The sequence below is a fragment of the Lycium ferocissimum genome, chromosome 10 (assembly GCF_029784015.1).
Source record: "Lycium ferocissimum isolate CSIRO_LF1 chromosome 10, AGI_CSIRO_Lferr_CH_V1, whole genome shotgun sequence".
Taxonomy (NCBI): domain Eukaryota; kingdom Viridiplantae; phylum Streptophyta; class Magnoliopsida; order Solanales; family Solanaceae; genus Lycium; species Lycium ferocissimum.
In genome coordinates this window covers 28,806,726-28,824,330 of record NC_081351.1, presented here as the reverse complement: position 1 = coordinate 28,824,330, position 17,605 = coordinate 28,806,726, and the positions used below count along the sequence as shown (strand labels likewise).

Genomic DNA, 17,605 nt, shown 5'->3' with positions numbered 1-17,605 from the left:
AGGCAACCTTAGGAATCTAATGAGGACATTGTGATGAAAATTTAAAAAATACTCTAGAATATAGCACCTTTTACAAAGAATATTTATGGAGGCAAATTATGTTGATGAACATTTATGGAGGCAAATTACGTTGATGACATTTTAATCTATAATATTACCAAAATAGAGGTTCTTATGGTGTGTGTTTCACTCTACTTTCTTACTTGATAAATTAGTCACTATGAAAATTTGTTGAGAACCAAGATGTTCTAATGATGTATCTGAAGAAACAGAATTACCTATAAGAAATACATATAAAACATTTTTGTACATTGCGAAATTTTCATTGCTTTACCAAGTGTTCTTTCGTTGTGTTGTTATTTTATACTTTAGTTTTACATGTCTGAGATATGAAATTAAGTTTGTTCGTGAAATGTGGATTATACACAGTAGTATTTTGCTGCTGGAGTTCACTTATTCCCACACCGGAAGAAGCTAATAAGTAGACAGCAAAGAGGTGTTATAAAAGGAAAGGCCTGTCATTGTGAAAAAGCATACCTTTCTCGGCCTTTTGGCTAAGATCAAGTGTAGTATCTGTTCTTATCAGTTTAATATCTGATATGTGGGTTATCGGCTCACACGATATTAACTCAATTTTTTAAGGGGAAGGTCCATTAAGGTAGCTTGCTACCTGGGCCTTCACGTGTCGCCCATGCGTTGCACTACTGCATGGGCCTGGCGCACCCCACCAAATCTAGTTCAATTTTTATGGTCTTCTGCCCCTTCAGCCCAATATATGACTATTTCTGTTATTGCCCTTTTTTTTTCCCCACAAAATTGGTATTCGTTTCAAGTTAAAGTGAAATTATCTTGACACGTTGGTTAATTTGTTAGAAGAGTTGAGTTATTTTTCCTTTAATATTATCGTACTTATAGTATGTTGTTGTAAGATAATACAATGATGCTTTTTATTGATTCTGAGCTTGAGATCGAACTTTAAGTAATAATTGTATGCCTTGGACCCAAAAATTAAAAAGCATAACTGTGTGCTTTCTTGCAATAAAATACATTGGTTGAATGCAATTTGAAATGTTTCACTATCATCTTGCCAGGATTTTGGATGTTTGGATTCAAGGAGATACAGAGATAAAAAAAAAAAAGAGATGACAGGGATGAGTTTGCATTTTTTAATTCCAAATCAGTTTTGGGCTTTATGTTTGTGGCCCAAAATACTATTACTTTAATTTTTTATTTCTGTTGAACTTCTGGTGTACGTTAATCTTTTGTCCAATACTAACCAAATGGTCTAATGTAATGCTTCTTATGAGAATTGTTTTAGTATTAGCTTTCATGTATCTACAAAGAAAGTTTGATGTTACGTAGCTTTGCTAAATATTCTTTCAGTAGTAATCTCCGCGGATAAATTGATTCAGTTGCGTCACTTCTCCAGTTTGTTGGTCCATCACCGCTTTGACAACATCTTCAACAGAAATCATGCCTACCCTAAAACTTTTACATTGATTGACAACATATGCTTTCGCATTTAATGGAGAACTTTGTGATGTTATTTAGCCTGGCTGCAAGTCTGTTCTCACTGTAGCTTCAGGTTCTTCAGACGCCTGCTCAATAAAATATAAGCATGTAAAAGAAGTGATCAAGTATGAGGTAATAAGCATATTTTATTTGTTTGAGAAACAAACACTATTTCTTTATATAAGAAAATTTTGAAATGCAGCAAAGTTTAGGTATATGGTGAACTTGATCAGAAGTAAGTAACTCTTAACCCTCCCTTTGCTTATCTTCTTAGAACCACCTACGGAATAAAAGGAGGCAGCATATTCACAAAATAACCTCCTTGTCATGATAGTATATACTATAGTTGAGCCTGGTTGACTGCTGAAGAATTGGCTAGCTAAATGTGAATGTGTAGGCAGTCCTTTGTGTGTAGGTGTCTGAATCATCTTCCATGTGGTAGGCAAGATTGACTTTTGAAAAGAAATATGTAAACATCAACACAGAACTTGCTGATAGATACAGAAGTTTTTTTTCTTTCAAGTGTAAGTTCTGCTGAAATTATCTTGTTGATAAGTGACTTGGGATTTATAAAGGGTTATCGAGGAATGTAAGGAGCTAATAAAGAATTTGTTGCATCATGTGATGATACGCATCAACGCAAAAAACAGTTGTATTTTGTATAATGAGGTGGTAGGGGATCTAGATGTAGGACTTATGCACATGATCTAAAACAGGTAGGATTAGATTCATTATTCAGAAGTTTAAATGCATGCATTTATAATTTATCCTTTTGCAGAAAGTTGATACTTTAAGCAGTTATTCTTTAGAATATAGGTGTCAACTTTTTCCTGACAAGTCTTTGACTAAAGTTACTAAAAAAAGGATAGTTGGTAAAAAACAATATCAGGAATAGGAAAATGACAACATATTCCCTAGATATACCAGGTATCAATCTTATGGAATAGTACATAATTTGGTCCAAGTTAAAAATACAGAATATATCATTATGGATGAAAAGATTAGTTTGGTTGTGTGGAGAGTCGAGATTTATGATACCTATGTTCATTGGCATAACCTCTGCTATTGCTTTCAGCAGCTTTGTAATTTGGTAAAGGTACTTGACCATTTTCAATTTGCATAATATCCTTAACAAGGAGCTCATAGTGCCTCCTCACTTCTTCCGCTGATTTTCCACCTACACACTTGGCAATGTTATGCCAGCGATCAGGAGTTTCCTGGTCATTTAAAGCCAAAGCCTCTTCGAACTTCTTGTTTTGCCTTGCAGTCCAGGAAGCCATTAAAGATTAGTACATGATCGATTTAGCTGTAGAGAGGATTCTAAAGCTGAAAAGGAGAAGTGTAGAGCTATCTCACTTAAAGTCAAGTGCTCAGGCGAATGGGATGGGCAAGATAATAATACTAGGCTAGCTAGCTCCTTATAAGCTGGAGAAAAGATGTTTGGTTGTAGCAAGTTGGCAAATATTTTTTCGCTTTCTTTTAGGGGATGTACAATACAATACCTGATTCTTGGAGTAATGCCAATGGGAATAGGTGGAGGGAGAATAAGAAAATAGTATTTGTGACCAGACTTTTGATTGCTTTTTTTTTTTTTTTTTTTTTTTGAAAAGTAATATCATCAGCAAGTGGATCAGATAGGAAATTCACCCAGCTGTTGGAGATTAGATCCCCTAATTCCAATTCTATGGCCTAAGATAGACGCGTCAATACTATAGTATCTTAGGCCGAAAAATAATTATCAAGATATTTTCCATCTTCTAGCTAGGTTGCAAAATGTTGCTTAAATTCTGCATCAATAGGAAAACCATTTGTCAATTGTTATTTGCCAGTCAATTTTTTAACAAGTGCATCGACCTAAGCATCGTTGATCTTTATGTTTTGATGGTAACTGATTATGAACAAAGTGAAAAGACTTAGCGCTTAATGTTATTCAATAACTCAACTTTAATTGCGCCTTAAGTTTTATCATCTTACATTTGGATGGTTATAACTATTAGGTTGCCTATAGCTGTATCAAAATATAATCCCGAGTTGCAAGTTGGAACAGGAAAGTGACTGCTGCACTGTTGCTTATTATTACATTTTTTTTTAAAATTTCCTTATAAATGGAGTCACCCTGTGAATACCTCTTTGCTAGCTAACTTATACGTGTTTTATGTACTTCTATACTATTGTTGTGGTGTTGTTATTTGTTGCAACTAATAAGGAACTATGGAAATCAACTAACTGATTAGCATTTGACCCAAAGCTCTCTTCAAAACCAGAATCAACCATCTTGTTGCAGCTTCTAGTTCAGTTTCCACAATATTTGCTGCATTCTAGGCACTCCTATAAGGAATCAAGACAAACATTTTATGTTGCTTCTTCTGTTTCTTGCTATGTTAGTTTTTGTCTTCTGCTTAAAACGAGAAACTAACTTAAAACGAGAAACTAAACTTTTCATTTTACCACAGTGACCTTTCCAGTTTGGCACATATTGAGAACTTTGTCATTTTAAGATGAACGACTTTTAATGAAGAGTTGCAGTTCTGAAAGCCTCCCAACTTGACCAAAAGGGGGCAAATTGTCCCTTTCAGACCACTTGCTTTGACATCGTTCTCATTTGAGATACTGCCTGTCCACATGGATGAGGTGGAGGGATACCATTTGTCAAATCTCATAGCTTATATTCTAGCAAAAGAATCTATGCCGTTATATGACGAAGTATCTGATATTTAAGAATCCCTTTTATCATATCGAATACTTTCTACATAGGAGTATCTTAGGTGCAGTCAGTGTCCTAACCTTTTCCCACTAGCAACTGTGTTCTTTGGCTCACAGATTTTCTCTCTATGATTGATAATCAGGGTAAACTATTTTTGTAAACAATGTAAACAAAAATATTGTTTACAAAAATGATTTTGACATATGTCGATATATTGTTCAATTTCTATTAGTACGTGTACCCAGATATTGCTAAACTTGAACTACTTGCTTACATACATTGCAATTTAACATACTCTCTTTTTACTATCACCAATCCATTTAAATATTTTCATAATTTCCCTGCTTCAAACGGACACAGGCATTGCTGTCAAACTGATAAAACAGGTATCTACCCTTGGGAGGGGAGAGCAATTAGAACAGTTCTACCTATAGGTATGCAAGTTCCAAAAACCACAAAGAGGTAACAGTTTTTACTCTTATTTAGAATTAGGGGTGTACATGGATCGGATTGGTTCGGATTTTTTAAACACCAAATCAAATCAATTGCGTCTGATTTTTAAATTTATACACCAAATCAAACCAATAAGATTCGGGTTTTTCAACCTCGGGTTGTCTCGGGTTATTCGGGTTTTTTTTTTCCCGGAATATTCTTGATACAAAACATATAACTTTTACTTCAAATATTTCTTTAGTCCTAGTAAGATACAACTATGTAATTAAGGTGTTTCATAAGAAAATAACACAAAATGTGAGAAGAGTGATGACGTTGTATTAAAATATTCAACAAAAGATAATAAAATCGGTTAAAATAAATATTGTTAATTAATAAACCATAAAGAAAATGACCATAACTAAAAATACTAAGTCATACCAAAATAAGTACGGCTAATAAGTATTATTTACATGACAAGAAAAAAAAACTTAAGTTATGTATTTTCACTCTCTAGACCAATTATGCAAAACTAAAGAATAGATATCCAACATTATTGTCATTCCTAGCGGTAAATTGAATTTCTTTTGTTAGTATTAGTGTTGACTTGGTTTTGGTTTAGACTTTATATGAGTTACTAACATCCATAGGATATAAAACTTATTCGCATTCAAAATTCTAAGTTCAAGTTTTAATAATATGATAATAGATTAAAAACTACGAAAAAAATTTAAGAAATATTTATAAATTACATTACAAATAAATATTTTAAAAATTGAATAAATGTAATGTCGGGTTGGTTTGGTTCGGTTTGACTTTTTTTAGCTAAAACCAAACCAAACCAAACCAATTATGGTCGGGTTTTTTTTTTCAACACCAAACCACTAGTCGGATTTTTTTCTCGGTTTGACTCGGTTTATCGGTTTGGTGCGGTTTACTTTGTACACCCCTATTTAGAATAATAAAGAATTAAGGCCTACTTTGGAGAATTATTTGCTCGAGATCAACAATTGTTCAGTCAAAAAAAAAAAAATGCTTGAGGAGTACTCTTAAGGATGGACTCTTTGGTTATGCCACAAATTAAAGAGGTTTTAGACAGGTATATGTTGTTGAAAAGATCTATAGTGTTTGAATCAACATAGAAATTTTACCACAAATAGAATAAGCAGTTGCTTTTCCTCCTTTCTTTCCTGTTCTTTTTATCTTGATCTTTTCATGGGTGATGAAATGTTCCAAGTGATAAAAAGATAGATGCATTAAAAGTATCTTCTCATCTGAGGTTCAGAAGTAAAAGATAAGAGACCTTACTTAGCTTAATGCATGATATCTGGATATGTTTCTTCTGTTCTGAGTGTGGGTGCTTGTGTGTAATCTTGTCGAGAATTAGAAGATTTTGCCTTTCGAAGGAGAGATTTTATAATAGTAATATGCTGAGCACTTGCATACTTTTGATCAGAAAGGAATTTTCTTGCCCTACTCTTTTGCTTTTTTAACGACTGATAAGCAAATGGCTGTTAATTCGAAGAGGAAATCGAGGTATGCAGAAGAATCAGCATGCCTTTTTGAGGAATGCTTAATAGCTTTTTTACTGGTATATTATTGGATTCTGGGGTTCAGTGGTTTGAAATAAAAGAATACTTCCTAAGAGATCCTCCAGAGCATAATCATTGAAATTCTTGCTCTATTTGATGACCTTTTCTTGGTTTGTGATATTGATATTGCACTATGCTTAGGTTGGTGGTCATAAACCATTAGTCACTCCCATAAGTAGGTTTATGGACTAGTTATGCGAAGGCTATAAATGTAACAACTATTTGTAGTGAATAATACTGTTGGATGTTACGCGAGGCAGATTCCGAATTTGAACTTTATAGGTTTGAGTTCGCAATTCCAATTTACTGGGTTCACATACATTATTTGTACTTATCTGGTGAATTTTCTAACATATTTAAGAATCGAGTAAAAACTACTAGTTCGGATGAACCAAGTAGTTAAACTGTAACACTCCAACCGCTAGGGCCCGCCGAGGGTTTTCACCCGAACACCCTCGTTAAAAATTTACACCGTATATATAAGGTTTTTTTATTTTTTATTTTTTTATGTACACATAGAGATTTTGTGTTAGAACCCGTAATTTTGTGCACTGGAATAATCCGGATTAATTATGATAAGTTAAGGACAAAACTATTTTCGGGATACAAAGTCGGGATTTTGACTTTCGATTTTATTTTGAGATATAAGTTATATATATGAAATTGTTGGTATTGAGCACTTAGGAAATTGGGACCACAATTCATAAAATTGGAATTAGAAATGTTGTGCAAAAAATGTCATTGTGTGGGCCATAAACAAAGAGAGATATTAAGTGGGACTTAAAAGATGACTTCAAGTCATCTTTCTTCATTTTCACATAGCAAAATAAAGCCCCAAATTGAAGAGCTTCATCAAGAAGCTCACGGCCAAGAGGGAAGAAAAGCCAAGTCCATTCCAAGCCACCCCAAAATTAATTCTTTGGTACAAACCCACTATATTGAGGTCCCTAAGTATGGAAGCACGGTTGGAGCGATCAACCCATTATTTTCATCTTTTGGAAACCCTAGGCTATTGGAAAGTTGAAGAAGAAAAGGTAAGCATTCATTATGTTTTTGTGTTATGAAGGTTATATTCATGTTGTAGTATCTTATAATGGTTGGAAATCATGAAATATAGTATGATTGGAAGTGGGTTGTGTGATGGGTGTGCTAGCCGTAAATGGGTATTGTGATTGGGTTGTTGAGTAAACTTCTTCTTGGTGTTAATTGTTGTAGTGTGTGGGATGGCTAAGAATCATTAATACATGTCTATGTGTAGTGATAGATGATTATGGTCACATTACATGACAACGAACAAATGAGTATCGCTTATTGTTTTAGTCGTCGTCGCTATGAATTCTATGTTGGAGATGAAAGTTTATTGACTCAAATTGATGTCGTAAATGTTGCGGACTGATTTGGAGGTTGTTGTACATTTAATGTAAATTGTATATTGATGAGAATACCATTGTTAGAATGTGAATTGTGGATTCAAATCATGATTTAAAAATGAAGAAAAAAAAAAACTTGTGTGGTCTCGGTTGGGGGTTGTTTTCGCCAAGATGGAGAAAAATTTGGGTTGTTGGAAATGTTGTATGAATTGCTTAGAATGTCCTTAAATATCGTTGGTAGGGGTTTGGGTTAGTATGTGAATGTATAAGCGTCGATTTTGGCTTGAAGGTAAGTTGTTGAATAATGGAAAAGAAAGCTATTATTGTTGTTTTGTCTTTCGGATTGGTTGTTGATGTTGTTAGGTTGGTCGTTGTTGTTGTTTTTGATTGATATGGCCGAGTTAGATTCTAAACCTATTCTGTGGGAAATGCTTTGCCGAATTTCTGTAGAATTAAGGCAAATTTGGAATCTAATGCCCAAAAAGTCTTTAGCTAATATTTGGCACTTTATGGCTTGTTTATAGATCGTGGGCAGCCCGAATCATAGATTGGATTAGCTTGAGTTTGGATCATTTTGGAGAGCGTTTGAGGTATGTAAAGTAACCTTCCTTTTTGGCATGTCTTGGTTAAATTAGGCTATGATTCAAGCCTCGAGGAAACTCTATTCTCGCAATCCGAGCTTGTATATGACTTGCTACTTGTTTCCTTGGTTCCTTGTGCTAATATGCCATAACGTTGATCCTTATACCCTTGGAATTAATAATTTGCAAAGGCTACTTAAAGCGATTTTTTTTTGAAGAACTTATTCATAACATTCAAAAACTACAAACGCTATAACTTTCTCGGAAAAGCTAATGCTTTGAAACTTTCGTAGGAGTTTGTATGATATATAATGAGTATGTTTTTCATAGGCGGGCTGAACGTCCGTGGGTCCCGCGACAATGTGAATTCGATAACCTTTGAAACAAAAGTGATAATTATTATTCGATTTCGAATATGACTATTTTACTTATCTTTTGGATTTATGATAACGATTTTATGCATATGATTACTCACTACTCTCGTGCTACTATGATATCGTTCACGGTTTAAAGGCCGGTTATTGTCGTGCGTATTATGATACATTCCCGTGTTATCTTTGTGATTATGGTTCCGATGTAAAACTCTCGCTCGAGGGGTTCCTTCATGTTTGGCGTTGTGTATCATGTTCGATATCTTGTGTGTGATATGTGACGGAGATTCGGAGATTTGAAACCTTCGGTGTTATGTGTTGTGTTACGGCGCCATCGACGAGCGGCGACCATATATGACTTATATTTTGAAGTAACATTTGATATTTTGGAAATGCATTTATTTTACCTATTTGATCTCGATTGTACATTACATTTTTTTCGCTTTGCATACTCGGTACATATTTCGTAAATGCCCGCGTGTATAGACGCACGCTTGGTGATCCACCGTTTATACTTGAGTGCTCCCCATTCCGAGCTTATACTTTTTGGTATATATATATGTAAATACAATATATTGCTCATTTTCCGCCATATGATTCTTGTTTGTACATAGGTTGGACATGTTTTGTGGTCGTGCCTACCTCTCGCTCGATTGTGTTTGGCGATCCGTTCGCCGCGGGCGCACGCGTGCGTACATATGATGTCCGCAATGGCCCTGTACATTGATGTTACGGTATGGTTATTTTACGTACGCGGTTATTTTGGATAAAAACAAAGGAAACTTTTTTTTTCCGAAATTATCTAACTTTGATTTTTGTGATATTCTTGGATGCGTTTGATATAATTCGAGGTAGCGTCTGATAGGTGTGTATGGGTGCCCAATTAGGGCACCAGTCACGGCCTACGGGGTTGGGTCGTGACATTTTGAATGCCCTAAACACATGAGAAAAGGTTGGTTTAGTGGTTTAGGTGTTCAAAATTCACCTTGAGGTTCCAAGTTCAAATCCCAGTCATTACATTCTTATTTTTTGAACCCCGTGGTGAAAATCCTGAATCCACCACTGCCCACCCCACCTTCTCTAATGTTTTTAGGGACATTTTTGTCACTAAATACTTTTTACCATATAAATTTTTAATACACATCTTTATTCTAATTCAATCCCGCTTAAAATAATAGTTGTTCATAGATTCTCTCATAAGTTATGTGGGTATTAAGCTTAATACCGTCAACCAAACACTACATTACTCATTTGGAAATTATTCTCTTTGTGCAGTCAACCAATCACTCTATAAGTTTTATATAAGCAGTCAAATATTGTATTAGTTTATGTGTGATTTTGTATCAAAATTATTTTGCTAATGCGGCAATGTTTCGTTTATAATTGTAGATTACTGAAAACACGAATACGTTTCTCTTTCCTTTTTGGATAGGCCTGATAGTGACTATTCCAGTGTTGTGCTATGAAAGTTGTTACTAAAATGAGTACCTTTTTTCTCTTTTACTTTTGGGAAGGATCTTTTGAATTATTTATATTCTAAATAAGTAATTTTGAGACCAAACCACAGAGATTAAATGATTTATTATTCTCAAAATTTGTTAAATGATTTATTATTCTCAAAATTTGTTTTCTACCATTTCTTTTTATTTTCTCTTTTTGGTTATTTCATTAGTTACAACTTACAATACAACAAATGGCATGCCCAAATCTATGATATCTCTTAGGTATGTAGTTGCAACAATCACTACTACGATTAGGCTTCGATCCAATCTGTCGAATTATCCACGTTAATGAAAATAATTTGAAGTATAAACTTCACTTATTTCATTGTAATTAGAGTTAAACAAGTGGAAATGTTTAATAAGAATTTATGTAAAACGGAAATTCCAAATCAGAAAATGTACTTTTACTCCTCAAAATATTAAACGTGAAACCTTCGAAGTTCCTTGCTTGTGTAGGTTTAAAATATTTCCTAGAAAAACTACTCAATTAAAGATGAAAACTTTGTCAACTTTTCGTCTTTTCTTTTTTCTGATTTTTTTTTGAAAAACTCGGAAGATTGCCATTTCTTTAAGTATTGTATATGATCAATATCCCATTACAATGTAGATTAAATTTAGTCTCATTTACTATTACTGATAGAACTTAAATCCATAAGTCTAACAGTGCGAGAACAGAGACAGAAAGCATCAGCCATCATCCTCTAACATGGAAAATTTTGATTACCATGGAGAATAATAAGCAAGGCAACTTTAGGAATCTAATGAGGACACTATGGTGAAAATTTAAAATATACTCTAGAATATAGCACGTTTTACAAAGAACATTTATGGAGGCAAATTATGTTGATGACATTTTAGTCCATATAAACACAGTCATTTCCACAAAACTCAAGTTGGTTGCATTAGCACTCTCTAGAGGTTTTTTTACACACACTTTTTTAGCAGCCTGACCTTCTGGAGGATATAAAAGAATCATTAAAATGTTGTGAGTTCCTATAATATGACCAAAAGATAGTGTGTGTTTCACTTTGCTACTTTCTTACTTGATAAATTAGTTACTACGAAAATTTGTCGAGAATCAAGATGTTCCAGTAATGTATCTTAAGAAACAGAACTACCTATAAGAAATACATATAAAACATTTTTGTACATTGTGAAATTTTCATTGCTTTACTAAGTGTTCTTTCGTTGTTGTGTTATTTATTCAGTTTTACACGTCTGAGATGTGACATTAAGTTTGTTCCTGAAACGTAAATTATACACAATATTTTGCTGCTTGCTGGAGTTCAGATATTCCCACATCAGAAGAAGCAAATAAGTGGACAGGAGAGAGGAGCTATAAAAACAGAGGCCCATCATTGGGAAAAAGCATACCTTTCTCGGCCTTTTGGCTAAGATCAAGTGTAGTATCTGTTCTTATCAGTTTAATATCTGATATGTGGGCCATCGGTCCACACGATATTAACTCAATTTTTTAAGGGGGAAGGCCCATCAAGGTAGCTTGCTACCTGGGCCTTCGCGTGTCGCCCATGCGTTGCACTATTGCACGGGCCTGGCGCACCCCACCAAAACTAGTTCAATTTTTATTGTCTTCTGCCCCTTCAGCCCAATATATGACTATTTCTGTTATTGCCCTTTTTTTCCCCACAAAATTGGTATTCGTTTCAAGTTAAAGTGAAATTATCTTGACACGTTGGTTAATTTGTTAGAAGAGTTGAGTTATTTTTCCTTTAATATTATCGTACTTATAGTATGTTGTTGTAAGATAATACAATGATGCTTTTTATTGATTCTGAGCTTGAGATCGAACTTTAAGTAATAATTGTATGCCTTGGACCCAAAAATTAAAAAGCATAACTGTGTGCTTTCTTGCAATAAAATACATTGGTTGAATGCAATTTGAAATGTTTCACTATCATCTTGCCAGGATTTTGGATGTTTTGGATTCAAGGAGATACAGAGATAAAAAAAAAAAAAAAAAAAAAGAGATGACAGGGATGAGTTTGTATTTTTTATTTCCAAATCAGTTTTGGGCTTTATGTTTGTGGCCCAAAATACTATTACTTTAATTTTTATTTAACATTGAGCTTACTTGTACGTTAATCTTTTGTCCAATACTAACCAAATGGTCTAATGTAATGCTTCTTATGAGATGAGCTTGCTTTTAAGTCTAAAAAGCACTTATTTCCGGATCTTATTGTGTGAAAAATAATTATTAAGAATTAAAACATTATTGTACATTGCGAAGTTTTCATTTTGCAGAGTTTTCATTGCTTTACTAAGTGCTCTTTGGTTGTTTTATTATTTTATACTTAGTTTTACATGTCTGAGATATGAAATTAAGTTTGTTCGTGAACTGTGGATTATACACAGTATTTTGCTGCTTGTTGGGTTTCAGTTTACTGTTACTGATAGAACTTAAATCCATAAGTCTAACTGTGCGAGAACAGAGACACAAAGCATCAACGATCATCCTCTAACATAGAAAATTTTGATTACCATGGAGAATAATAAGCAAGGCAACTTTAGGAATCTAATGAGGACATTGTGATGAAAATTTAAAAAATACTCTAGAATATAGCACCTTTTACAAAGAATATTTATGGAGGCAAATTATGTTGATGAACATTCATGGAGGCAAATTACGTTGATGACATTTTAATCTATAATATTACCAAAATAGAGGTTCTTATGGTGTGTGTTTCACTCTGCTACTTTCTTACTTGATAAATTAGTCACTATGAAAATTTGTTGAGAACCAAGATGTTCTAATGATGTATCTGAAGAAACAGAATTACCTATAAGAAATACATATAAAACATTTTTGTACATTGCGAAATTTTCATTGCTTTACCAAGTGTTCTTTCGTTGTGCTGTTATTTTATACTTTAGCTTTACATGTCTGAGATATGAAATTAAGTTTGTTCGTGAAATGTGGATTATACACAGTAGTATTTTGCTGCTGGAGTTCAGATATTCCCACATCAGAAGAAGCAAATAAGTGGACAGGAGAGAGGAGCTATAAAAACAGAGGCCCATCATTGGGAAAAAGCATACCTTTCTCGGCCTTTTGGCTAAGATCAAGTGTAGTATCTTACCGCTTTAATATTTGATATGTGGTATTTCAATATTAACTCGATTTTTTAAGGGGAAGGCGTAGTGTGGGCCTCGCGTGTCCTTTATGCGTTGCGTTATTGCCCCTGCGCACCCCACCAAAACTAGTTCAATTTTTATGGGCTGCTAATATCTCTGGCCAAATGTTCAACAAGTATATGTTGTATGTCTTTTTCACAGTTGATTCCATTTCACACGTTGGTTAATTTGATAGAAGAATTGTGTTATTTTTCCTTTAGTATAATTGTACTCATAGAATGTTCTTCTAAGATAATTGATTGTTAGTGTTAAAATAATATTGTGCTCATACAATATTGCTCTATATTAATTCTGAGCTTGAGATCGAACTTTAAGTATAACTGTATATGCCTTGGACGCAAAACATAACTGTGTGCTTTCTTGCAATCAAATACATTGGTTGAATGCTATTTGAAATGTTTCTCTCATTTCACTATCATCTTGCCAGGATTTTGGATTCAAGGAGATGCAGAGATTAAAAAAAGGAGCTGACAGGGGTGAGTTTGAATTATGGGAATTTTACATAAATGACTACACTTTGGGGGTTTAAATTTTTTTTCAATATTTATATTTCGTTGATTCGAAAAATGGCTGTTGTATTCGCCAAAACGGCACATGAATACGATGAATAAAAAAAATTTCAAAAATTTTTCGCCGTATTCAAGTCATAGTATTCAACTCAATTGTATTCGTATCGAATGTATTCATTTCATTCGTATAGCCTTTATTCGCTTTATTGTATTTAAAAATCGGTGGTATTCAAACAACATAAATACAAAAAAAATGTATTTAACTTGCTAATTTTCCCCGATTAATACACTCAAATACTGAATACAAAAAAAAAAAAAAAAAAAAAGAGAAATGTCCCCACTGTTAAAAAATTATAGCCGACTATCATTGTAAGAACTAATTACGATTTTTCTATCGAATTCCCAGATCCCCGATCTCCCCTTCCAATCTATTGCCTTGCACGTGATAGAGGATCTCTAACAAAATATAGCTTTTTAATAAATGATGATTATAAATCATGAATACAAACAAAAAAAATAAAAATAAAATGCATTTCAACATGAGGCAAAATCATTTTTTTTTTTTTTGGATTTCTTAAATGAAAAACATTTTGGAGTCTAAAACCCCTGTCATTTTTTCGACATGGGAAGAAATTTGCCTTCACTGATAGCATGAGTCCACACTTAGCAAGCACTACAAGCTTTATTATTGAGATTCAATCTGCTGAAGAGACCTTGAGGCTTGCATATTGGATCTAGGCAACCTAAATAGAAATCTGAATGTGTAGTGGTATTATACTTAGCAAGCAGGCATTGACTAAAGAGTTTTCTTCTGTGTAAAGGACTGACTCCATTGAAGTAGTACAAAGAAAAATGAAAGAACTAGGGTTGCTAAAGAGAAAGAGTTGAGGAGAAGAGAGAGAGAGAGGATTGAGAAAAGAATTCAATGGGAAGAAAAGTATATTAAAATGCATTAGTTACATTGTGTAATTGATATACAAAATTTAGCTATGAGATGTAATTAAAACAAAGTATAGCTACTAAATGTAAATAACTTCTAATGTTTGCTACACCATGTAGATTTCCCTTGAATTATTTACTTCCAAATCAGTTTTGGGCTTTATGTTTGTGGCCCAAAATGCTATTAATTTAATTTGTCATTTCTGTTGAACTTGTGGTGTACGTTAATCTTTTGTCCAGTACTAACCAAATGGTCTAATGTAATGCTTCTTATGAGATGAGCTTGCTTTTAAGTCTAAAAAGCACTTATTTCCGGATCTTATTGTGTGAAAAATAATTATTAAGAATTAAATACGTCAGGTTTCTAAACTCTTTGATTAACAATTTTCAAAGGTTTCTAGATCTTATTAACAATTTGACGCCATGTTGTCCAAATTTAATCAAGTCATGATCTACCAATTAATTTCTTGTTAGCAAAAGAAATTGTTTAGCAGCTATATCAAGAAATACACAGAGAAAGTGACAGTATTGTTTTAGTATTAGCTTTCATGTAATCTACAAACAAAATTTTGATGTTAAGTAGCTTTGCTAAATATGTTTTCAGTAGTAATCTCCGCGGATAAATTGATTCAGTTTCTTCACTTCTCCAGTTTGTTGATCCACCATGCACCGCTTTGGCAACATCTGCAAGACAAATCATGTCTACCCTAAAACTTATACATTGATTCACAACATATGCTTTTGCATTTAATGAAGAACTTTGTGATGTTATTCAGCCTGGCTGCAAGTCTATCCTCACTGTAGCTTCAGGTTCTTCAGACGCCTGCTCAATACAATATAAGCATGTAAAAGAAGTGATCAAGTATGAGGAAATAAGCATATTTTGTTTGTTTGAGAAACAAACAGTACTAGTATTTCTTCATTTAAGAAAAATTTGAAATGCAGCAAAGTATAGGTATACAGCCAACTTGATCAGAATTAAGTAACTCTTAACCCTCCCTTCGCTTATCTTCTTAGAACCACTTAAGGAATAAAAGAAGGCAGCATATTCACAAGATAACCTCCTTGTCATGATGGTATATATTAGTTGCTAAATTTTCGACATTCTCGAGCCTGGTTGACCGCTGAAGAATTAGCTTTGGTTACGCTAAAACGTAAATGTGTAGGGCATTCCTTTGTGTGTAGGTGTTTGAATCATCTTCCATGTGGGAGGCAAGATTCACTTTTCAAAAGAAATATGAAAACACCGACACGAGAGTTGCTGATACATAAATTTTTTCGAGAGTTGCTGATACATAAGTTTTTTTGCTTTCTGCTGAAATTATCTTGTTGATAAGTGACTTGGGATTTATGAAGGGTTATCGAGGAGCATGAGGAGCTCATAACAAATTGTTGCATCATGTGATTGTACGTATCGACGCAAAAAACAATTGTTAAACAATTTTATTTTGTATAATGAGGTGGCAGGGGATCAAGATGTAGGACTTATGCACATGATCTAAAACAAGTAGAATTAGATTCATTATTCAGAAGCTTAAATGCCTCAATTTCTAAATCATCCTCTTGCAGAAAGTTGAAATTTTAAGCGCTTATTCTTTAGAATATAGGTGTCATTTTCCTGACTAGTCTTTGACTTAAAGTTGGTAAAAACCGATAGTTGGTAAAAACAATGCCAGGAATAGGAAACTGACAACATATTCCCTGTACCACATATCAATCATATGGACTAGTACATAATTTGGTCCTAGAAGGTCAAAAATACAGAATGTATCATTGACTTGTATATGGATGAAAAGATTAGTTTGATTGTGTGGAGAGTAGAGATTTACGATACCTATGTTCATTGGCATAAGCTCTGCTTTCAGTGGCTTTGTAATTGGGTAAAGGTACTTGGCCATTTTCAATTTGCATGATATCCTTCTCAAGCAGCTCATAGTGCCTCCTTACTTGCTCTGCTGATTTTCCACCTACACACCTGGCAATGTTATGCCAGCGGTCAGGAGTGTCCCTGTCGTATAAAGCCAAAGCCTCTTCGAACTTCTTGTTTTGCCTTGCAGTCCAGGAGGCCATTAAAGATTAGTACTCAATCGATTAATTTGGCTAGAGGATTTAATAAAGGAGAAGAAGCTCTTGGGAGAAGTGCAGAGCTGCCTCACTTAAAGCCAAGTGCTCAAGCGAATGGTACGGGCAAGATAATAATACTAAGCTAGCTAGCTCCTTATAAGCTGGAGAAAGATGTTTGATTGTGGCAAGTTGGGGAATATTTTTTTCGTTTTTCTTTCAGGGAGGTAAAATACATGATTCTTGAAGTAATGCGAATGGGAATAGGTGGAGAGAGAATAAGAAAATAGTACTATTTGTGACCAGACTTTTGATTGCTTTTTTTCCTTTTTGGAAAGTAATATCATCAGCAAGTGGATCAGATAGGAAATTCACCCAGCTGTTGGAGATTAGATCCCCTAATTCCAATTCTATGGCCTAAAATAGACGCGCCAATGCTATAGTATCTTGGGCCGAAAACTGATTATCAATATATTTTCCATCATCTAGCTCGGTTGCAAAATGTTGCTTAAATTCTGCATCAATAGGAAAACCATTTGTCACCCTTCAATTGTTATCAGCCAGTCATTTTTTTGACAATTGCATCGACCTAAGCATCGTTGATCTTTATCTTTTGATGATAACGAATTATGAACAAAGTTTAAAGACTTACTGCTTACTGTTATTCAATAACTCAACTTTAATTGCTCTTTAAGTCTTATCATCTTACATTTGGATGGTTATAACTATTGGGTTGCCTATAGCTATATCAAAATATGATCCCGAGTTGCAAGTTCAAACAGGAAAGTGACTGCTGCAGTGCTGCTTACTATTACATTATTTTTTTAAAAAAATTCCTCACAATGGAGTCACCCTGTGAATACCTGTTGTGTCATGTGT

The 17,605-nt window shown here is 34.0% G+C and overlaps 2 protein-coding genes, 2 long non-coding RNA genes, 2 other non-coding genes and 1 pseudogene across 6 annotated transcripts; 4 read left to right on the top strand and 3 right to left on the bottom strand.

Moving 5' to 3' along the window:
• The first annotated feature begins 533 nt into the window (after positions 1-533).
• Positions 534-728, top strand: LOC132035603 (U2 spliceosomal RNA). Its single transcript, XR_009409337.1, has one exon. It is a non-coding gene; the product is annotated as a U2 spliceosomal RNA (small nuclear RNA).
• A 731-nt stretch (positions 729-1,459) lies between these two features.
• Positions 1,460-2,826, bottom strand: LOC132033209 (protein RADIALIS-like 6). The gene is made up of 2 exons (XM_059423109.1): positions 2,551-2,826; positions 1,460-1,598 (listed from the first exon to the last, which is right to left on the bottom strand). The coding sequence occupies exons 1-2, from the start codon at positions 2,790-2,792 to the stop codon at positions 1,571-1,573; spliced, it is 270 nt and encodes an 89-aa protein (XP_059279092.1). The 5' UTR covers positions 2,793-2,826; the 3' UTR covers positions 1,460-1,570.
• LOC132033214 (uncharacterized) lies at positions 1,594-15,751 on the top strand. Its single transcript, XR_009408673.1, has 2 exons — positions 1,594-1,718; positions 15,616-15,751. It is a non-coding gene; the product is annotated as an uncharacterized LOC132033214 (long non-coding RNA).
• On the top strand, positions 11,435-11,630 carry LOC132035602 (U2 spliceosomal RNA). The gene has a single exon (XR_009409336.1). It is a non-coding gene; the product is annotated as a U2 spliceosomal RNA (small nuclear RNA).
• On the top strand, positions 13,118-13,277 carry LOC132035607 (U2 spliceosomal RNA; annotated as a pseudogene).
• LOC132033213 (uncharacterized) lies at positions 13,368-15,181 on the bottom strand. Its single transcript, XR_009408672.1, has 2 exons — positions 14,779-15,181; positions 13,368-13,684 (listed from the first exon to the last, which is right to left on the bottom strand). It is a non-coding gene; the product is annotated as an uncharacterized LOC132033213 (long non-coding RNA).
• Positions 15,351-16,815, bottom strand: LOC132033210 (protein RADIALIS-like 3). Its single transcript, XM_059423110.1, has 2 exons — positions 16,500-16,815; positions 15,351-15,488 (listed from the first exon to the last, which is right to left on the bottom strand). The coding sequence occupies exons 1-2, from the start codon at positions 16,733-16,735 to the stop codon at positions 15,461-15,463; spliced, it is 264 nt and encodes an 87-aa protein (XP_059279093.1). The 5' UTR covers positions 16,736-16,815; the 3' UTR covers positions 15,351-15,460.
• Positions 16,816-17,605: the final 790 nt, after the last annotated feature.